Here is a 22730-nt window from a genome sequence, read left to right on the forward strand (position 1 = left end):
CCTACTCAAGATGGATGAAGAATTTCGTTCATCACCAAAGACTCAGGCCTGAGTGAGACTATGACACTAACTACCACTACAAACATGAAGGTGGGGACAACGTTGGACAAGTTGAAGAAGACACTCGCCATCAATGTTGAAGCTGGAAGATATAACCATGCTTAGGAGTATCCCCTTATAGTCCTATTAGCAACTGTAAGCATCTAGGCCCTCAAGGTATGTTTCGGTGATTAATGACAACCATTATTGTGACTAATGAGTTTGTGCAGCTTAATAGATCGTTATCGCTCATTTGGTCATATGTCAAAAGAGACCCCTAAATTTCATTATTCAAAAAGGCGATCTCGGTATTCAACTCAATTTTATGTCAAGGCTAAGGATCTTTCTAGTCCTAAGTGTCACAAGGTTGAGAAGGACACTTAGGATAGTATAGGTTTTATAGTTTTGTAGTGATCGCACTATTAAGAGGGGTTAAAGCTTAGTAACTTGAGCATGGACATGGTCATTTGAAAATGGATGCACACTATGGTCACTCAGGTTTCTAGAAGTTCAAATAAGTGGTTCTCAAACTATATCTCAAGAATATTTGGATTTCATTCAAGACTCAAATCAGAAAAGACAAAATCAGAAAAAGTCTATACACCGGTTTAACCGACGCTCTCAATTTTCCATACGTCGGTTAAACGAAGTCAGCAGAGTCTGGACAAATTCAATACACCGGTTAAACCGACGTGTTTGAATTTAACGTCGGTGCATTAGTCCAGAGTTGGTTTTTCCAGGGAAATTCAAGTTCTATTCACCGGATTAACCGACGCTGTTTGAATCAAGACGTCGGTGCAATTGACCAGTGAGATGATTTTTCAGGGGAATTTAAAAGTTGTCCTCACCGGTTAAACCGACGATAGGTTTGAGTTAACGTCGGTGCAGTTGTCCAGAGACTTGGTTTTTCAGTTGATCAGTGGACAACTACACTCACCGGTTAAACCGATGATACGTCGGTTAATCTGCCCCAGTTGTAACGGCTAGTTTTCAGAAGAGGCAGTTTACATTCACCGGTTAAACCGACGATGACTATTGGAGGGACGTCGGATTAACCGGCGCTACGCAGTTTTCTGGCAGCTTTTCTCCAACGGCTCTATTTGTGTGAGCTGCATATATATACCCCTCCAATGGGTCATTTCGCCCACTCTTGACACCAGGCAACATCAAAACACTCATACCATAGTCAAGAGCCACCTTGAGCTTCATTATTCACATACTTGTGCATTCAATCAATCAAGAAGCAAGATTAAGGACTTGAGTAGAGAGAAGCTAGTGTGCATCCGTTCTTGGTGATCGGTTCTTGCTCAAGTGAAGGCCTTAGCTTGTTACTCTTGGTGATTGGCATCACCTAGGCGATCTTGGTGATCGAGGTGTTTCTCGCGGAGCTTGCCAAGGATTGTGGGAGCCCGGAGAAGAAGATTGTACGTGGCTTGAGCTCCACCACGCCGGGATGGTGAACGGAGACTCTTAGTGAGCGCCCAAGTCTCGGTGACATGGGAGGTGACAAGACTCTTAGTGAGTGTCACAACGTGGACTAGGGGTGTGTGCCAACACATCGACACCACGGGAAAAAATCCGGTCGTCTCTTGTCCACTCTCTTTATTCAAGCATTTTCCTTCATGCAATTTACTCATGAGCTTGACTTAGAGATCATAACTTAGCTCTACCTTGCTAGGCTTTACTTTGTTTTTATCTCTCTTAGCTTGTGTAGGTAGCTTAGTTATCCGGTTGGTGAATTGGTGCCCTACTAGTATTGCATAGGTTAAGGTTGCTTTACCTTGCTTTAGAATTTGAAAAAGGCCCAATTCACCCCCCTCTTGGTCCATCGATCCTTACAGCAACACTTAGCATCGTTTCTTCACTACGTTGACTGGTGATATTCTGTGTTTGCGTGATGATGTTTGTCTTTATGATCTTGTCAAATTCGCTTCCTTGTGATGATTGTCGGTGTATTGTGGGTCTTCTACCTACAGTGACATCAGTTGCCTAGATGGGTTCCACTTTTGTACCTCCCAACTCGTGACCCTCTATCTTTCTACCCAATCCACTAGAGGACGTCAGAAGGGAAAACTGAAGGTCCAACATCAACAAGCAGAAGCTATCACCACCATCGTCTAGGTAGAAGCAAGTCAAAGAAAGAAAGACCCTACTTGGGTTTCTTTGCCACATTGGATCTTCCTATTCTTCAGTCTACCTTACTCCGATGACAACCTCAATAACCAAGAAAGATGTCGAAGGCAATACCACCATCAATAATAGCAACCTACAAACCTCTACAGTTGTCGACACATGAAAGAAGCTGAAACTCTATTTCCTTTCGTTACCCGTGTCATTTCCTATCTACCTTGATTTATCTAAGATCTGCTTTGACATAAAAAAACATTCTTTACCATGTCCTTGACTTCCTTGATGTTTATTCTTATTCCTTATTCATTTACAGAATCCTAGAAGCTGCTTTTCTCTAATCCCTTTATCTTCACCTATTTATCCCCTCCTTTTGATTGATTTCGCATCTTCCAATTTACTTCTCCACTTGTACTCTCATGATTGATTACCTTACACCCATTGGTTCCTATTTACCTCCTCCTTAACTTCAAATATGGTCATTTTGGAAATCCTTCTATCTTCTATTCCAAAGTGATTTTCTTCTCTTCTCGGGTTACAGAAATTAGATTGTCCAACCTTGTGCCCCACACAAAGAATGGAAGTAATAGTCTACGTAATGGTCTACTTCAAGTAATCAAGCCAAATCAACTGAAGACCACATCAGACTCCAAGTCGTTACAACCAAGAAGTACATGCTGAGAGATGTCTACTCAAGAATGCTGAAGCTTTAAGGATAGGACCCTTAGGAGATTTCCCTATCAGTTGTAAAACAATAGAACCGCTATGTTTGAGTGTTTGTTTTTGGTGTGTTTGTAAATGTTAGTTGTTATGTCCTTGTTTGTTAGACGCCTTGTCTTCTTTGTTGGTGTGTTGCGGGACTTGTGTCTGCAATGACATCATTCATTCCTTAGTTTTCTCATCAACCCCACCTCGTTCCAAAGGAGAAGTCAGCGCACAAGATCTCATGTCTAAATTCTCGCCTTTTTGAGATACCTATCTTGTCATCTCTCCCTACTCCTTGTCAGAAGCTCTTTGCCTTATCTCTCCTTTCTATCCCAGACTTTGTGGATCTCTCATCAACATCTTCTACTAAAATCAAATCGAAAGGAAGTGAATAAGATTCGACTTATAATTATTTCTTTCTGTTACACCCACAATGTTATCTTGATGTTTCCCCGATGAAATCTGTTTACCCTATCTCTCCTTTTTGTTCCCAGCCCTTGTGAATCTCGGGACGAGATTCTGTTTAAGAGAGATAGTCTTGTCACACCCTAAAATATTTAATTTTAGGATGTGAATATCTTTTAAAATTCATTAATCCATCTTAGGGTTTCGCAAGAATTGTCCAGGTTTTTCTGGCAATTATTCTCATTTTCTTGTGAGCTAAATCAATTTATTTGAATGGCTCTAAAATCTTTTTCACGATGTTCAAATATTTTATTTGGACTCTCGTGTCCAAACTATCTTCAAGAATTTTTTTTTTGGAATTTTTGAATACTCGGGATATATTTTCCGTGGCTTAAAATATTTATCTAGACTTTTCTAGATTTGTTTTAAGCGTGAGATGAAAATATATTCTAGAAAATGAATTGAGTTTCGTTTCTTCCTGGATTGGATCCAACTCATCTTGACCATTTGAGTTCTCCATGGTCTAATCTTTCTTCCTGATCAAGTTATACCTGAGACAGTGCCGTGTGACTCGTTTTCAGTATTGTTCCGACGATGTTCCATCAGCGCTAGCTCATCGATCGGCACCGTTGCTCAAACATGAGACCTAACTCGATCTGCCTCTATCGACGAGCCCCTTTTCCCTTCGCGACTCAAATTCTATCCATCGGTACAGATCAATCTCAATCAATCCAAGCGTCCATTGTTTCTTGTTCTCTTCTTCGACATCGTAGCCAGCCTGTCACTCTTTTCCCTCTCTTCGAAGTTACCGATCCCACCTATCAATCTCCTCTTTCTTTCTGCACACGGTAGTCATACTGTGTCAATCCTTTGAAGATGATGCTGAGTTCTAGGTGTACGCAACCCCCAGTCGATTACCTGTGAAGTGTGAAGTCACTGTTTCCAGAATAAGCTGTATAACTCTGATAGTCTTTTAATCGTTGTATTTCTCTTTTATGTGATACTGTTGCTGATTACTCACTTATAATGTTTCTATATGTATGAAACTTATCCTAACATACATGTATATAGCTATGCATTCAGTTTTGTTCATAGAATCGGGTGTGACACAGAACTAGTCGGAACGAATCTGAGCATCCAATCACGCTCTTTGTATTCCCATCGTATGACACGCATTTTTTTCTAAGCACTGTGACTTTGAATTCTTTTATTGCAAGGGATCATCCCTCTATGCCACGTATCACAACCAAATCGCAGCGGTACAACCGTACAAGGGAGAATGTTCCTTTCAATAAAAAAAACCTAGGACTATGCCTATGAGGATAACTCTTTTGAATATTTTTCGACTACATACACGAAATTCTTCCTCCATAGCACAATCACTGTGCGTTTTCATATTCTTTCTCCCGATTTGAAATGGTACGATCCAAATTGAAAAATTATAATGATCCATATTAAAAGGTGCCCGATTTACAATGAGCACCCCGGAGCCACAAGCCACGATGGAATAAAAGCCCAAAGGCTTGTTGTTTTCCTCGTTCAGTTCCAAATCACAATCGAAGGTTGGCGTGTACACCCCCAGGCGCCGGTAGAGTTAGCGACGCAAGGTCGGAAATGCGCAGAGTGCTCACCTCAGTGCAGGTGATAGTGACGCCGCCGCAAGCAGCCTTCTCTCACCCTGGTTCTCTGCCAACGAAGGCGTCCGAGCAGATCTCCAGCTCAGCTAATGCAGAGCTGTTCACCGCGACATAATTTTCGAATCCAAAAGAAGACAACAAACTTACAAACATGATCCCGGACATATATGTTCAGACTTCATAAAACAACCGTCATTTGTACGCATGAAGTTCACCGTATTCCACACATATTTTGGAGAATTCACACAAATCCTTCAGTCAATCTCCTACCATGGGGGTAACTAGCTGAAGAAAAATGGTGCTGTGAAGAAATGTTCCACGGAGGTGCAGGTCCCAGTGTGAAGAAAACTTCAAAGGTGAACATTGTCTCCAGATCTTTGCTGTTCCAATCAAGGGAAGGGGAGGAGAGACTCTTCCGGTTCCATGTCTGGGAGCACCAATGATAACAGAGCGACGCAACACCTTGGCTTGCACTAGGAGTACCTTGACCAGCTTCCGTCGCTGGTCCTATGGAAAATCCGGGGCTTGTGATTGGGGAATGTCTCTCCCCAGTCTGGGTTATTGATCAAGTATTTCCAGATCCTGCATCAAGAAAAATTACACTATCTTCACAGATTGAAGACACTCAAGGAAAGCATAAACCACACAGTGAGATTCTTTTCCTGCGAAATATCACATGGCTTAATTCATGAAGATGATTAGCTAATTGCAAGTCACGAACTAGTTAAATGATAAATAGAAGGCAACAGCTTAGAAATGTCCTATTTATGATCCGGAAAAGTAGAGGGGAATCCATTTTGTAGATATACAAACCTTCTTTCATTTTCCACAAAATGAGGTGGTTCTGCAGCTGGAGAGGTGGAGCATTGCATCAGGACTTCAGAGTCTGAAAGCTGGTTAAGTGAGGATGCTATATCGGCCCAATCCGGCATCCTACATGGCAACAAGGAGAGACAGATTTATGATGAGGAAAAATTGTAAACAAATGAGGTGCCAAAACTAAGTATTTTTAGTAGTGGTACATGTGTTCAAAGGCTATTTCCCACAACAATTCTATACTTCATAACACGAACACCTGATACAGCAAAACAAAAATGTAATTTTGCAGTTCCAAATGCGATTAAAATGTGTGACTGAATGATCAACAAGAACGTGGACAAAGCTACAACTGAACTTTTCATGTGAAGAGGCACTAAACAAAGGGGGACTGCCATTGTTCGAACATCCATTCAGCATTGCCCTATGGCACTAAGAGAAGCTTTTGCAACACCCCCCCCCCCCTCTTTTTTCCCAAACAGTAGTCATGTACCCATACTATTTATCCTGTGGAATTTAGGAAGATTTAACTAGGGAAAAAACATCTGCTTATGTAACTACTAAACAATTCAGGTTCAAAAAAACTACTAAACAATTGGTTAAAGTTCAGGAGGCACTTGGTTTTAAATACAAAGAGTTTGAAACATGTAAATAAAGACTTCAAAGATTTCTTAAGTAGATAATGTAATGGGTTGGAGAATTTAAGATACCAGCAGGCAGGTGCGATTCGAAAAACATCGCACTGAGTATCATAAGTCTCCAGTAACCTTCCTAGCCAAGTTGGATCATAAGAACAAACACTAACGCGAATTCTCCTGACAACTTCATCTGGACATCTTGAATTCATGTCAAAGCTTGCTGGTGTGACAACTCCAGAAGAGGTTTGAACCTGAAGGCGGTAGGTGACCTTATGAGAACAATTAATCCCAAGAAGATTATTTCCAAATTCATGGTTCTTAAGCCGTATTATATTTATGAATACTTTGGGTACAAAACAAATACAAAAATGGGGGTGGAGGGTTGGAAACAGATGGTGGAGAATGCAGAATTCCATCACTCTGAATAAACCTTCAAAGACCGTTATGTAAAAAACATGAAGACTATTATGTTCTACTTTTAACTTGTGTGGTGTCAATTGGCACCAGCAATTATCAACCGACACTGTAATGGATGTTGAGGATAGGAAATCACTAACCACAAATCCACCAATTACTGGTAGTGCATTCCCAAGTGAATCAGCTGTCGTGTTATTCTCAAGGACACAGAAGGACCGGAGATGGAATTGTTGCTGAGACTTATGCAGGACTTCAACTATTTTGCAACACAGTGGATAGGAATACCCTTCCTGTTTGATGTGCTTCTTTCCAGAGGAACGGACTACCTGCAGAGCGAATCATGGTAATTGGTTCCACAATTTCTTGTATTATGCAAAAGAAAAGAAATAGATACTAAAAAAATGGTGAACAGTCAATACATTATGAATCCAACTGTAGGAGGAAGTGATTGTGTGTATTCCTCCAAACTCTAGAAGGGTGGGATATACAGTTCCTATACATGAGCCTCTAGATGGGCCTCTATACATGGGCTCACATATACACCAACACCCCCCGCAGTCTGAACTACCGGCGCAGCGGTGTCAAGACTGGACAACAAGAAAGCCAACACCCCCCCGCAGTCTGAACTGCCGTCACAGCGGTGTTCAAGACTGGACAAGAAGAAAATACAAATGGCAAATACCCCCCGAAGCCACAACTAGCCACCTGCTACGTTGAGATTGGAGCGAAACTCCGAGAAGGTCGAGGAGGGTAGGCTCTTGGTGAAGATGTCGGCAAACTGGGAGGTGGTCGGGACATGGAGTACCCGAACATCGCCGACGGCGACCCTGTCGCGCACGAAGTGCAAGTCGATCTCCACGTGCTTCGTTCGCTGATGCTGAACGGGGTTGGTGGAGAGGTACACGGCGCTGACGTTGTCGCAGTAGATGAGCTGCTCTTGGCGAGCGGACTGTGGAGCTCCGCCAAGAGCTGTCGGAGCCAGGACGCCTCCGCCACGCTGTTAGTGACAGCCCGATACTCCACCTCAGCACTGGAGCGGGAGACAACCGGCTGCCGCTTGGACGACCAGGAGACAAGGTTGCCGCCCAGAAAGACGGCATAGCCGGAAGTGGAGCGGCGAGTGTCCGGGCAGCCAGCCCAGTCAGCGTCGGTGTAGACCACCAGCTCAGAGGTAGGAGAGCGGTGAAGAACCAAACCGAAGCCAGCAGTGCCACGGACGTAGCGGAGGTGATGCTTCAGGGCAGTAAGGTGAGACTCCCGGGGATCATGCATGTGAAGACAGACCTGCTGAACGGAATAAGTGAGATCCGGCCGGGTGAAGGTGAGGTACTACAAGGCACCGGCGAGCCTCCGGTAGATAGTAGGATCCACCACGGGATCACCTAGATCAGCAGACAGCTTCGCCTGAGTATCGACAAGAGTGGATCATGGCTTGCAATCAGTTATCCCAGCCCGTTCCAGAATGTCGAGTGCATATTGCCGCTGGTGAAGGAACAAGCCAGACGGGCGAGTCTCAACGGTAACGCCCAAGAAGTGGTGGAGCTGACAAGGATCCTTCATAGCAAACTCCCGCTGCAGTGAGGAGATGACGCGTTCAAACAACTGCTGACGGGAGGCGGTGAGCACAATATCATCAACATAGAGCAGCAGGTAGGCAGTCTCATCCCCACAACGGTAGATGAACAGAGAAGTGTCAGCCTTGGCCTCGGTGAACCCTAAAGTCAGCAAGAACGTGGCGAACCGAGAGTACCAAGCCCGAGCCTGCTTCAGATCATAGAGGGACTTGTTGAGCCGGCAGACCATATCCGGACGACTCAAGTCCACAAATCCCGCTGGCTGAGAGCAGTAGACAGTCTCTGACAGTGCCATGAAGAAACACATTCTTCACATCCAGCTGGTGCACATGCCAAAAGCGAGAGAGCGCAAGCGAGAGGACCGTGCACACCGTAGCAGGCTTCACCACCGGACTAAAGGTCTCATCATAGTCCACACCAGGCCGCTGGGTGAAACCCCGGAGAACCCAGCGAGCCTTGTAGCGCTCCACTGTGCCGTCAGCCCGACGCTTATGCGTCCAGATCCACTTGCCTGTGACCACATTGCCACCAGACGGACGCGGCACGAGGTCCCACGTCTGGTTGGCGAGAAGAGCCGCGTACTCCTCTTCCATCGCGTGATGCCAGTGAGGGTCCGCCAAGGCGTCGCGGACAGAGGAGGGTACCGGAGAGACCCGCGGCTCCCCCTCGGTGGCGGAGAGAGTCGCAGCCTGAGACGCCATCCGCCGAGTCACCATGGAATGGATATGCCGAGGATCCCGATGGACGACTGGCGGGTGGTACACCTCCGGCTCGACTCGAGAGTGAGTCGGCGGAGGCGTCGGCGGCGACGGCTCCAGTGTAGGCGTCGCAAGAGCCTCCGGAGCCGGAGGCGGCGCCGGTGTTGGTGTCGAACGACGCCGGTACACCTGCACCGGCTGAGCGTACCGCGGCGGCGCCGGTGTCGGCGCCGAACGATGCCAGTACACCTGCACCGGCTGAGCGTACTGCGCAGGTGCAGGAGGGTGCACCGAGGCCGCGCGTGGCACAGCAGGAGACCCCGGGGCCGCGCACGGCATGACAGGAGAGGTCCACAGGTCACAGTGAACAAGATCGAAGGCATGCGTCGCATGCGAAGAAGAGGAAAAAGGAAGCCGAACATGACATCCAAACTGGCACGCATGGCAGAGGTGCTCAGCAGGAGCCCGAGTACCAGGAACATCGGTACTACGACTGAGCTGAGCTAGAACGTCGCGGCCAGGGTGACCAAGACAGCAGTGTCAGGTGGTGGAAGACGGCGTCGCGGCAAAAACGGCAGACGAAGAAGGCGAGAGTGGTGCAGCGGAAGACGGAAGGCGAAGGGTGTAAAGGGGCCCCGTGCTGTCACACCGGAGTAGCGGACGCTGGGAGGCCGAATCCTTTACAGTGAGGCCAGAAGAGTCAAACTCGATGGAACAAGAGTTGTCAGCTGTAAACTGACGAATGGAAAGAAGGTTGTGAACCATTTGAGTGCGGCCTGGTCCCACCCCCAGGCCTGGTCGGCTGCTGGCTGGGTGGAGCGGGCGGGGTCCAGAACGGCGCGAAAGAGGAGCAGCAGCGACGAGCATGGCCGCCGGCTGGGGCTGAGGACGAGAGCCCCCCGACCCTGAAACGGCCACATCGGGATGCGCCCTGGCCATGGGGCGCTGAAGGATGGCCAGGGCGTACCTCCAGGGCCAGGAGTAGGAGTGGGAGCCGGATTCGGGTCCGGAGTGCCCCGAGGACCACCACCACGTCCCCTCCACCGACGACGCCCTCGGCTGCCCCCACCCCCGGTCTGGCCGGTGAGAGGAGCATCAAGGAGGGGGTCGGGCGGGTCGATCCGGGGTCCAGATCCAGAGGGCAGAGCCTGGTGGGAGGACGAAGCGCCGTGCTCAGTGAAGGGGACGACGGGCGGGACAAGTAGGGCGTCTCCGCGGCGACCCGACGAGTGAGCATCGGCCGTGGAGCGCTCGCGCTCCCAAGCAAGGGCAGCCACCAGGGCCCGCTCCTGAGCCGCCGCTGCCTCGGACTTGGCGGCGAGGAGGGCCGCGGCGAGAGCCGCGTTGGCCGTAGCAGCATTGGTGGCCATCGCGGGTAGAGGCACCGCGGGAGCGGCCACAGGCGGCGCGGGAGCGGCACCGTGGGCGGCAGCGGCGGCGGCCGTGAGGCGGGCGGCGGCGGCGGTCGTGGTGCCCGCGGTTGGAGCCGCGCCCGCGCCCACGGCGGCAGCTTGCGCGGCGGGAGGGGGAGTAGAGGCGGCGGCCGCGCTGGCCGCGTGTAGTATGCCGGCCGCGTCGGCATAGGCCGCGCCACGCGCGCCTGTCACAGGAGGAGGCGGCAGCGGCGGCCCACGGGGCGGCAGCTCGGTGGTCTGCGGCCCGAAAGGTGGACCATCCGCCGGATACCCAGCAACAACCGCATCCGCGCAGGGTAGGGGGGCCAGCTCGGGCCCGCCCGCCGCGCTCCCAGCAGCCGCGCCCGCGGCGTGGGGGCCGGCGGCGGCGGCAGCCCCGCCCGCGAGAGCCGCGGCGTAGGGAGGCCGAGGAGGGCCGGCGGCGCCCTGGACGCCCTGGATCCAAGCGCCTGGAGCAGAGGAAAGGAGGGGTAAGAAGGAGCCGCCCGGAGCAGGGGCCGTGGGAGGAGCAGCGGCGAGCAGATCCGGTCCGCCCGCAGCAGAGGCGAGGGCGGCCGCGGGGTGGGGCCGCACGCACGGTACCGCAGCAGTGCCGCCGGGCTGGAGCAGAGGAGGCAGCGTAGAAGAAGAGGAGGGAAGGGAAGGCAGCGCCGGCGGCCGGCCGGCCATGATGCCGGCGGCGGCGGCGGCGCTGGCTGGTGGTGGGAGGGGAGGAGAGAGAACCCTAGGCAACTGATACCATGTAGGAGGAAGTGATTGTGTGTATTCCTCCAAACCCTAGAAGTGTGGGATATATAGTTCCTATACATGGGCATCTTAATAGGCCTCTATACATGGGCTCACATATACACCAACACCAACCTTTGTCGAAGCATCAGAAAAGCCACCAATAAGGTGAACCTGCAGTTAAGTACTAGTGAGAATGGCTAAACAAGGTGTGTACTAAATATGCTATGGATAAATTGTAGTTAAAGATACAAACATCAAATGGTGCACTGTCATCACCAAGTAATTCTAACATCTGTTTGAGCCCTCCCTCCACAATTTTTGGGAAATCCATATGGCTAACGGAGGTCCTGGATCAGACAATGGAAGATCAAAGGCATCATCAAATGAAGTTTCAGTGCATTCAGAAATAGAAGAGATATGAATTTCAATGGACACTGAAGTCTTACGGGATCAAATAAATGCTCACTTCTTTTTCACTTACATTTCAGTCCTGTTGTTGCGAATTACAACACCGATGCATGTAGTAGCCTCATCTGTGCCCACTAACTATAGATGCAAAGAACATATTAACTCATGTATTATTGGAATTTGAATGGCATGCATACCATAGAAACTTCAAATCACTTTAGAAGTAAGACCCAATAACCAGCACAAGTTCTGCGACGATGTCAACTTTACTGCAACACAGATTAAACAAAATAGGCAGTAGCAACTGTTCACGAACAAGCTCTACTCTAAATGCAACTGTGTGCAAAGTAAGATTGGAATCCACATATTGGCATTCTAATCTAATGCAGCTTATATCCTTACTCACCAAACATTTACAGCTAAAGACAGCATGCATACTACAGTATAATCACTTGCAGAACGGATCATGTTAGACCGAATCTGGCAGATGAAAAGAACAGGACATCAAACAGACTGCTCCAAGTTCTCCAAAAGGTCCGGTTCAAATAGTTGAACATCACAACTCAGGAAATTATTCACAATAGAAACCTACAAAATCGAATAATAGAAAGTAAAAAGGGTACCTAAGATGACTGCCAAACCCCAATTTTACCAGAAAGCAGCAGGAAGCACTGACAATGCCCCAAAAGCTGCCAGTACAAGAATCCCCACTTTATCCTTCCCCCCTAAAAGGCCTCAGCTTTGCCCCAAAGCAATTCCCCCAAATTGTGTGAACTGAAACTTACCAAGAACTCCCCCTGCACCGCTTCAGAATCTCGCACCTTTCTCTGATTCTCTCTACAGCAACACACATGATTTCGCCCAGGAAAACAAAATCCACCTTTACGGCACAGCTGGATACTGAACCACGCATCATCAGGTACACAAGAAACTCCCTCCATAACCGCCCGAAGATCCCCATTTTCTCACGAGCCACTAGCCACGAGTTCCCCCCTCCCCTGCTCTACCCGATCGAGCCGCGAAGGCCTGAGGCGATAACAAAGCGGCGACCCTCTCTCTACACGCACCTCGACGCGAGCCGGATCCACCGTGGCGTACTCCCGCTGGAAGACGTAGACGTGCCTCGGCGCCCCCTCCCGCCCCGCGGAGATCCGCGTCTCCGGCGCGGCCTTGAGCCGGTCGGCCGCGTCGCGGAGCCCGGGGTGCGCCGCGAGCGCCGCCACGAGCTCCATCCCGACGGCCCCCTGCAAGAGACAGGCCGGGCGCCGTGGGATCAGAGAGACGGAATCGCACGCAGACGAGCTCGGCTCGTCAAAGCGGGCGGCGTACGCACCGTGCGGGAGGCGGCGCCGGCGGAGGAGCAGAGGACGGGCTCGCCGTCGACGAGGAGCATGGCGCCGGCGACCCACCGAGCCGGAGGAGAGCTGGATTGCGGGAAAGGGTGCCTCGGACTCGAAAAGGTCGTGCTAGCGAACGAAGTTCCAAGCTTGGTCGTGCACGTAGTTTTCAGGGGTCTTTTTTTTTAATTTGATCCATATCATTATAATTTTCTAAATTCTGTGATCTACCACTATTATTCACCTATTCCGAACGATGTCATTACAATTCGTTTCTTCTCTAAGCCATGCTATTTTGTACGTATTTTATACTCTTAGACCCATCTACAGACCAATGTATTTTTGTATCGCCTCAAATGCCCCTGCTACAACATGACTAATGTGTGGGCCCGACCTGTCATCTCCTTCCTCTTCCTTTCTTCCCAACCCATCCATGGCCACCTGCTCGCTCAAGCGGCCTGCCCCGCAGCGGCGGCTGAGCTCCACACCAAGCTGTCTGAAGCATCATGAAGCTAAATCGGAGCACCACGAGGCGCCCGCGGCGGCGTCAAAGCCATCATCATCATCCAAGTCGAGCTCCCAGGGCTCGTACGCCGCCGCGGCGTCGGGGATCTCGGGGGACGGCGGGAGGAGGTTGGAGCTATCCAGGTCGTCGGCGGGGGCGGAGGCGAGGCCGAGCAGTCGGGGCGGCGCCGCCTCGGCCCCCCTGCGTTGGGGAAGATGGAGGGGAGGGGTACATGGACGCGAGCTCAATCAGAGGCCGCAAAGGGGAGTGGGAGCAAAATCAGGGGCGAGCGAGACCTCCAAGCGGCGTGCTCCGCCCCACGGGGTTGGCCGCCGCCGACGGCTGAGCTCTGACCCGCACGCAGCGACGTCAGAGCTCCGGATGCCTGTGGTGATGGCCGAGCTCCGGCCCGTGCGGGCGGCCGCGGCGGCGCCGAGACCGAGCTCGACTGCGCCGGATCCGTTGAGGCCACGCCAACACGTGTGATCCGGTCGTCGGTCAACCACGAGGCAGAGGTAGTATTGGCCGGCACGCAGAGGTAGGCGAGGAGCCCTGCAGCATCCTCATGAACACGGCCTCCTCTGTGCATGACGGCGAGCAGAGGAGAGAAGAGAAGAAAGGATGGAGGAAAGGGATGACATGTGGGGCCGGATGTGAGCGAGTGGAGTGAGAGAATCATATCGGGGGTATTTTGGTCTATACAGTAATACAGACACTTGCATGTGGGCCTCAGGTCGTTAGAGACGTAGAAAATGGCATATTTCAGAGTTCAAACGAATTATAATGGCATCGTTCGGAATAAGTGAATAGTAATGGTACATCAGAGAACTTGAAAAATTGTAATGGTATGGATCCAATTAACTCTTTTTTTAAGGTAAAATAGGCAAAATCGTCCTTAAACTTTTGCTCTTGGGTCATATTCGTCCCTAAACTTTTGCAAAGACCAATTTAGTCCTCAAACTCTTGCACTCCGGTTCAATTTCGTCCTCCATCACAGCTGGACGTCCACGCTAGCATGCCAAATCAGCACCCTGTCAGCTTGGTGATCTAACTCCTGTTGAAATGACCAGTCTACCCCTCCACTCGTTTGGACAGAGGAGCCGCCTGAACCCTGTCCTGTGCCAGGTCGCCGCCGGCTCCCCACAGCTAACATCGTTCCAGGTTCATAATACACAGGCATTCGAGTTGAAATAGTATAGCTACACAGGCATGAAATTGACACGATGTTTCATGTGCAAAGTAGAAGATGCTAACACAAATATTTCAGGCTCCGATTACAAGATGCAGACACAAGAACCATTAAAAAAATGAAAGGCCAATAACAACAAATTCTTCTTAGATGATACAGACTACTATCACGATTTATTTGGCCTTCCTCTGCTTGTTGAACTAGATTTAATCTTTGCAGTTGATGGTTGCTCTTGCAGACGAGGTGGCACCACCTGCACTTGTCTCAATGACAACAGATGCATTCCCATCAGCAGTGGCTTTAGCTTCAGACTTCGACTTCCCAAACGACACCACTCTTCTCTTTTGACCAGTCTGCAAAACAATTCAAATTTGATTGATGTATTGGAATAATGCATAGAGATTGAGTGTACATTAACCATTTACTAACCTGAATAAATGATGAACCAGTTCTTTCACTATAATAAAATCTGTAGCCCTCAATTGCCTTTCTTTTAGTTGACTTTGTGCTCGAAGATGCAGCTTGACCCTTTCCTTTAGATGGTGCTGGTTCAATGGCCAATGGTGCATTACTATTGTGAGAAGGATTATGCGATGTCGAGTCCTGCTGCTGCATAACAAAAGGGAAAAGTTAGAGCCATCTCATTGTTATTATCTCCAGGAAGAAAACAGAAAGATAAAAAGGTGAAATGTATAAACACCGGTTGAACAGAGCATGTCTTAGTGTTGTGTCCAAGGCCGCTGCAACGTCTGCATCTGATTTTAGTGCCAACTCTAGAGGATTTAGTGCTCAAGTTCATTCGTTCTGAAGGATCCATCCTCCTTTTTGTTTGTGGGCGACCTGGCATCTTCTTCACTCTAGGAGGCAACGGTTTAGGATTTGGGGACACAGGCCAAGCAGACTCATGCTCCACTGGTTGGAGGACGTGCTGATAAGTTATCTTGTATTGGTCAATAGAGAAGCATGTATTTACATAATTGTTCGGCTCATCTGAGATTGTGAACAGGGCTGCACAAGCATGTCGACATGGGATACCTGAGATTTGCCAATATCTACAGGAACATGTCTTTTGTCCCAGATCAACCGTGAACCTCCATTTCTTGTCCCTCACTTCAAATCCATTTGCACCATTCCATAGGACATGACAGTATTGGGTTGCATGCCTAATTTTATTTACCTTCCTGAGAACGTTGGGGCATATTGTCATTGCCCATCTCTCACTATTGCTCCTGTTCTCTTGAATCCTTCTTGTCACCATGATACGTATTTCCTCCAACATGGCAAGGATAGGTTTAAATCTTGCATCTATAATCCAGCTATTGAATGATTCACTCACATTGTTATCAACTGACTCGCAATTGGATCCAGTTTTGAACCAAGCCCGGCACCAATGTACTGGTTCTGTTTTTTGCAAATCAGCCCATCCTTTAGGTGTCTTGGCAGCTAACTTGCTCTTGTAATGATTAAACTGCATCTCATTACATGACTTTGCAATCTTCCAAAATCTCTTTTGGTACTCCTGTAGCCTATGTTTTTTTCTCCAGTTTGCATAAATGTGTCGTGCACACATTCGATGCTCAGCCATTGGAAAGAACAAGTCAATTGCCTTCAGCAAACCCTTTTGTTTGTCTGTAAGCAACACCCATCCTTCAGCACCATGAGGAATTTTCAAATCTTTTTGAAGGTGCCCAAGAAACCATTTCCATGAACTTAAATTCTCATATTCCACAACAGCCCAAGCTATAGGGTAAATCTGATTATTTCCATCTCTCCCAATAGCTGACAGCACTCCCCTTTCATAGAACCCTTTAGAAAGCAACCATCAAGCCCTATCACCCTCCTGCATCCATCTAAGAAACCTTTTCGACAAGCATCCAAGCAAATATACATTCTTTGAAACACATGGTCCTCTTCCTCGGGATCAAGGGCAATATGCACACTGCTACCAGGATTACTGCGCTTCAGCTCAAGGGCATAGTCAAATAACTTTGCGTACTCACCACTCCGAGCATCCATGACCTTCCTAATAACCTTGGCTTTTGCTCTTTTCACCATTGTCAATGAAACCTCGACACCCATATCTTCTTGTATCGTCTCCTTCATTGCTCTAGCCTTCCATGCTGGGTTAGCCTTAATAGTACTCTCATAACTATCACAGATTCTACTTATAGATAATCTTTTGTTTTTCAAGATTGGGCAACAATGATGGTTGGGATTATATGTTACAATCTGAAACCAGTCAGTTTTGGAGTTGTATGAAGCATACAAAAGCCAAGGACAACCTTTCCATGAGCAAACAGCCCTTAACCTCTGCTTGTCATTCTTAGGAAACCTAATATTTACCTTCATCTTCAGTGCATACCTTTCTATTTCATCTTTTAATTCCTTCTTGCCTCTAAAACACATGTCTAAGGCAAACTGAGGTGTGTCGGCATGGCTATCAAATATTGGGAATCTGCACTTCCTTCTCTTTGCATCAGTGTCACTATCATCATCATATGATACATCTTCATCTGAATCAAAATATGCAATGCCATCTCCAAATTCATCCACCTGAACCATACTCATATTGTTAGGATCATTCCCTGTTGGAAGATCCATTGTAGTGGGGGTGTCCTCAGGAATGCCTCCTCTCTTCTTCCTTCTTGACATATATGCTTTGTAATTGTTTCTTATGTCCTTCGCTTCATCGTCCTCATCAGATGTGAACCCTGTGGCTTCACATTCACTATCTAAAGCCTCTTCTTGTTCATCATCAGTACTTGCTTCACCAATCTGTGCATCCTCAACTGTAGCTGCTGCACCAAAGTCCAAGATGTTTTCATCTTCTGCAATTTGGCCACCATGATGTGCATTTGCAAATGTGGCTGCGGGAGGATCTAAATTTAAGACATTTTCATCTCTAAACAGGTCAAACACAGCTTCATCTCCAGCTCCATCTTGTAATTCCGTTTCACTAAATCCAGCCATGTCCACATCAATTAATTCTGTGTATATATCCACTGCGCCATCAGATCCTATTGCATCTACCATTTCAAGGCATGACTTATCATCTACTAACATCCTCATTCCAGTATTCACTGCTGCGCCAAATGGCAACCAATACATCCTAACAGACCTCTTAAAAGTTGTGTGATCCATCAGATGGCCTTCAAGCTCTGGGATGGACAATTTATCCTTATCTATATGTAAAACTCCCTCATCTCCATTACAATATTGTACTGATGATCCATCAAGAATAAATACTCCATTGAAATAAAACCTAACAACCAATACCTCTGAATCTCCCATCTTCTCCTAGCCCTAAAGGATGCATTCTACCATCAGATTTAAGAAAAAGCCAACATGCTTCTCAGATCCATGAAGTAAACTGCAAAAACAATCAGCTTACCTCATACTGATGGTTGGTTCTCTGCTTCTCCGTCCAAAGAGACCACGGGTCCCTGTCCAGCTCCAGGTTGCTTGCCTCAAAATTGTAGTCGTGTTGCTGCTGAATCCCCTCCGGTTGCCTCAGCCATGGGGCCGGCAACCGGATAGCTTCCTGGGAGGGGGCGGCGAGTTGTTGCGAGGGTGGTAGGCGCGGCGAGTTAGCTGCGGATGGCGAGCGGCCTGGCTGCGGCTGGCTCGCTGGCTAGGAGGGGGCGGCGCGCGGGCAGATGGCGAGGGGGCGGCGACCGGATAGCTTGCTGGGAGGGGGCGGCGAGCTGGTGCGAGGGTGTGGTAGGCGCGGCGAGCTGGCTGCGGACGGCGAGCGGCCTGGCTGCGCAGGCTCGCTCTCTAGGAGGGGGCGGCGCGCGGGCAGATGGCGATGGGGTGGCGAGCGTAGATCAGGTTAACGAAACGGTGGGTACCGGTCCGTTACCGGTCAAACCGGTCCGGGCCGGTTACGGCTAAATTTAAAATTCAAAATTGAATTTAAAAAATGAAAAAAAAATTCAAAAAATTCCTGAAAATACTTCAAGATGCGACGAATATAATGGTGTTAAATTTTCTCAAAAATTCGTTCATTTAACATACTTTTCGGGCATTTGAAGTTAAACCAATAAAGAAAAGAAAAAATGAGACGGCCCATTACCCACTTGGTAAACTGGTCAAACCGGCCGGTATACCGGTCCAAGCCGGTAGCACTGGGGCTTTTGAATTCAAATTTGAATCCAATCGATTTGGACCGGTTTCTGGTCAAACCGGTCCGGTATACTGGAACCGGAGCCCGCCGGTTTGACCGGACTGGTCGGATTCGTAAATCCTGGCGTAGATGCAAAGGATGGCGCAGGGGTGGGAGCAGCGGCGGCCTGGCGGCTGGCGCACAGGAGAGGCCGGGCGTACAGGGGTTAAACTGGTCATTTCAAGTGGAGTCCGAACCCTAAGCTGACTGGGTGCTTATTTGGCACGCCAACGTGGACGTCCAGCTAGGATAGAGGACGAAATTGAACCAGAGTGCAAGAGTTTAAGGACTAAATTGGTCTTTGCAAGAGTTCAAGGACGAAATTGATCCAAGAGCAAAAGTTTAAGGACGACATTGCCTATTTTGCCTTTTTTTTAAGGTTTTTAGCTTAGTGAGGATCGAAGGATAAGCATTCAGTCGCTTACTCGCAGTGGTATGTAGTCAATTAAAAGAAAGCTACAAATCTTTCCGTGCTACCAATCCAATTCCCCCCCTAACTGTTTAGTTAGTCGAATTACAAATTCACAATGCTGTTTTTTTTTCTGACACGGTCGTACTTATATTTTTGTCGACAGTATTTTCTTTTCCATACCCACAACAAACTAGTATAAGGCTAGGAATAAATTGACGTATCCTGTTTGGATAAAAATGGTAATGTGTGAAAGTGCTAAATTTTAACACTACTGTATTTAAAAAGAAGTGCTAATGGGATTTGCTAAATTTAGGTAAGATTAAAATTTTTAGCAAATATATAAAGTGCTAAAAGCATTTTCAAAAGCAGTTTTTAAATTAGACCCTCTAATTGCTAAATAGTAAGATTGGTTCTAGCAATTATTTATTGGCTATGGACTGCTCTTGTCTAACATTGTGGACGTTCTAATAGGTAATAAAGTTTAGCACTCAATTTTAGCTCCTTATATAGACTCTAAACATCTATGTTTATAATATATTTAGAAAAAATAGTTTCGTACATTAAAAAAGAATGAATGACGCGCTGGTGTCCGATTTTTTTTTTTTGTTACATGTGCGATTGTTTATATAGGTGTTTCACTTGATTCCCGTTACGTGATTGACCACGCGGAAGATTTGTAGTTTCTCTGTTTTTTTTTTCATTATACTCCAGTTGAAAAAGCAGTCGTACACATTTCTTTTGCAGTCAACGGCTAGGATTTGATCTCTCTCAAAAAAGAAAAGTGTAGTAAGAGCAGGGCCAATAAGCTTGGCTATAAGCCAAGTCCATGTCATCTTGAGACAACACAAGAAACAAGCGATACAGCAGCTTGGCTGTTAGTTTGGCTGTACAATTAATACTCATGTATTTAAATCACTGCAGTGCATCTGGATCTGGTGATCAACACTAAACACATCTATGTAGCCACTTGTGTTGCTGGCGACATTCACAGGTCCACTCACAAGTAAAAGAAACAGGTTGTCAACTGAAGCAATGAGCAATAATATTGTTCACTGGTAAAATATAATGGCTCTTACAACCAAGTTCACAGCATCATATAGACCAAGGACGACACACAAATTTAAAAGTTTAAAGAATAAAACATGGTCTGCAGTGCAACTGAAACTTGATCAACAAAAGAAGGCTTACTACCATGAGCAGCTATTACACTAATGACTTGGAAATAAATCTAGCATCCACAGTTTATCAATTTATTTAGCCATGTCTCTTGATGACCAGTAGCCATCGATGATACTTGATACTCTGATCTTCAGAAAGAGCCCCCCCCCCCCCCCCCTCCAAACAGGATCCTGTAAGAAATTGACAAGTATATTAATGGACGGTACAACAAACAATAATAAACCTAATGAACTGTTATATCTTACATGTAAAAGAAAGAGGATACTGCACGCACAACTAATTATTTCTCCTATTGGGAAACTTTTGCCAAATATGCTCAATTAAGTCTTGTTTCAATTGTTTATGTGTTGGTTGATGATGGATATCTGCTCTTCTACGTAAAATTTCAGAGAAAATTGGGCCTCCACCCTTTTGTACTTCTGGAGGTAGAGCAATTGATGATCCACCTTCCTCATTCAAGTCAATAGGAAATTTCACCATCTCTTTCTCATCTTCAACTATCATATTGTGGAGTATGACACAAGCTTTCATTATTCTCCCAATACTCTTCCTTTTCCACAGCCGTGATGGACGACGCACGATATTAAAACGTGACTGCAAAACTCCAAAAGCACGCTCAATATCTTTCCTGCACCCTTCTTGGTTCAATGCATACAGCTTGTGTTTCTCCATCTAAGGTGCTTTTATTGACTTCACAAAGACTGCCCATTCTGGGTATATTCCATCAGCAAGGTAGTAGCCTGTGTTATATTGCCTCCCATTAACAGAAAACTGAACTTGAGGTGCTTGACCTTTCAATGCTTCAATGAATAATGGGGACTGATTCAGCACGTTAATGTCATTATTAGAACCAGGCACACCAAAGAAAGCATGCCATATTCTAAGATCCTGCGAAGCAACTGCTTCCAGGATGATCGTTGGGACTCCATAGTCGCCACGGGTAAATTGCCCCTTCCAAGCCGTAGGACAATTTTCCCACCTCCAATGCATGCAATCGATGCTTCCCAACATGCCTGGAAAGCCACGAGACTCATTGACCTGAAGTAGACGCTGCACATCTTCAACTGTGGGAGCACGCATATACTCCCCTGAGAACACCTCGATCACACCTTGTGCAAACTTGTCTAAGCACTCCAATGCAGTGCTCTTCCCAATCTTCAGGTACTCATCAAGGGCATCAGCAGGTGTGCCATATGCAAGCATGCGAATTGCCGACGTGCACTTCTGCAGAGGCGAGAGCCCTTGGCGACTTGCACAATCTGCTCTTAGAGTGAAATAGGGAGACCATTCGCTCAGGGCATTGACGATGCGCAGGAAGAGATGCTTTTGCATCCTAAATCTAGTACGGAACATTCTTTCAGGGTAGAGGGAATTTTCAGCAAAGTAGTCTGCTACAAGACGTTGGTGAGCACCTTCATGGTCCCTTTGGATACACTTCCTTGGACCACTTTGGCGATTAGAAGGTCCTGAGTTGAAGGTGTCTATCAGCTGTGTAGCAATGGAGCCTAGGACATTTTGTTGGGCAATATACTCTTCCATAATGTTGGCTGGATCTAGTTCCTCAGAATCATAAGAATAGGAAGAAGATGAATCAGACATAGTTGGGAGAGTTGTTTGAGATAGAAAGAAGTCACTGCATGGGCGATTATCCACACCCCTGCAGCCAGATAAATAAATCCATATGACTATAACAGCTTAAAAAGGGATGAAGTCAACTAAAACTGGAATACTGGTACAGTGAAAACATGATTCCTTTCATATGTATTCAGGAATTTAGGATAAATATTGCTAGATACTAACAAGCTCTGGAATCTAAAGACTGGAATCTAAAGACTAGTTCATTAGCATATACGATATTAGGACAATGGCATTGCATTTTCATAAAAAAATTATAGCATAACAACCCAAGAATACTGCAGCATACTAGAATGAATGAACAAGTGCAGCAGGATATGCAGTTCAGACAGGCGTACTAGTAACGAGAGTATCTCCTAACTTTTCACTAATCCATCTGACATAAAAAAATAAAGATGCAAAGATGTGCGCAGGAGGTACTTGCCATTCCTTTGGATCAGAGTCAATGCCATCTTTTCTGGACTGGTTGGGAAGATGACCTGACGGCGCCACCACCACAGCTAGGCGCAGGCCACCACGGCATAACTTGCTGGGGCACCGCCGGCCCGCACCACCAAGGGCCGGGAGCTGCAGACCCCATCGGGGTGTTCATGGAAGCTGGTGGCGCAGGGAAACACCCAGGTCCGGAGGACCCTGGTGGTGCCGCGGGCGGCATGGGGACGGACGGAGAGGAACTTGGAAAGGGCTGAGGCGGCGGCGC

The 22730-nt window shown here is 47.5% G+C and overlaps 2 protein-coding genes and 1 pseudogene across 7 annotated transcripts; all 3 read right to left on the bottom strand.

The window, feature by feature from the left end:
- Positions 1-5034: 5034 nt before the first annotated feature.
- Positions 5035-13088, bottom strand: LOC120671133 (protein N-terminal asparagine amidohydrolase-like). Of its 2 annotated transcripts, XM_039951386.1 has the most exons (9): positions 12942-13088; positions 12676-12852; positions 11682-11746; positions 11454-11547; positions 11333-11371; positions 6925-7110; positions 6440-6618; positions 5727-5846; positions 5035-5495 (listed from the first exon to the last, which is right to left on the bottom strand). In XM_039951386.1, the coding sequence occupies exons 1-9, from the start codon at positions 12999-13001 to the stop codon at positions 5387-5389; spliced, it is 1029 nt and encodes a 342-aa protein (XP_039807320.1). In that variant the 5' UTR covers positions 13002-13088; the 3' UTR covers positions 5035-5386. The 2 variants fall into 2 exon arrangements, with proteins under 2 accessions (XP_039807320.1, XP_039807321.1); XM_039951387.1 differs by lacking the exons at positions 12676-12852; positions 12942-13088 and adding an exon at positions 12394-12653.
- Positions 13089-14656: 1568 nt separating this feature from the next.
- On the bottom strand, positions 14657-18440 carry LOC120671134. 5 transcript variants are annotated; one of them, XM_039951390.1, is made up of 4 exons: positions 18031-18440; positions 17916-17942; positions 15069-15245; positions 14657-14992 (listed from the first exon to the last, which is right to left on the bottom strand). In XM_039951390.1, the coding sequence occupies exons 2-4, from the start codon at positions 17928-17930 to the stop codon at positions 14846-14848; spliced, it is 339 nt and encodes a 112-aa protein (XP_039807324.1). In that variant the 5' UTR covers positions 17931-17942; positions 18031-18440; the 3' UTR covers positions 14657-14845. The 5 variants fall into 5 exon arrangements, 3 of the variants coding, with proteins under 3 accessions (XP_039807324.1, XP_039807323.1, XP_039807322.1); XM_039951389.1 differs by having other exon boundaries at positions 15069-15248; positions 18031-18438; XR_005673515.1 differs by lacking the exons at positions 17916-17942; positions 18031-18440 and adding an exon at positions 15340-17909.
- Positions 18441-20607: 2167 nt separating this feature from the next.
- On the bottom strand, positions 20608-22385 carry LOC120671075 (annotated as a pseudogene).
- Positions 22386-22730: the final 345 nt, after the last annotated feature.

Source organism: Panicum virgatum, chromosome 4N, assembly GCF_016808335.1.
Source record: "Panicum virgatum strain AP13 chromosome 4N, P.virgatum_v5, whole genome shotgun sequence".
Classification (NCBI taxonomy): Eukaryota; Viridiplantae; Streptophyta; class Magnoliopsida; order Poales; family Poaceae; genus Panicum; species Panicum virgatum.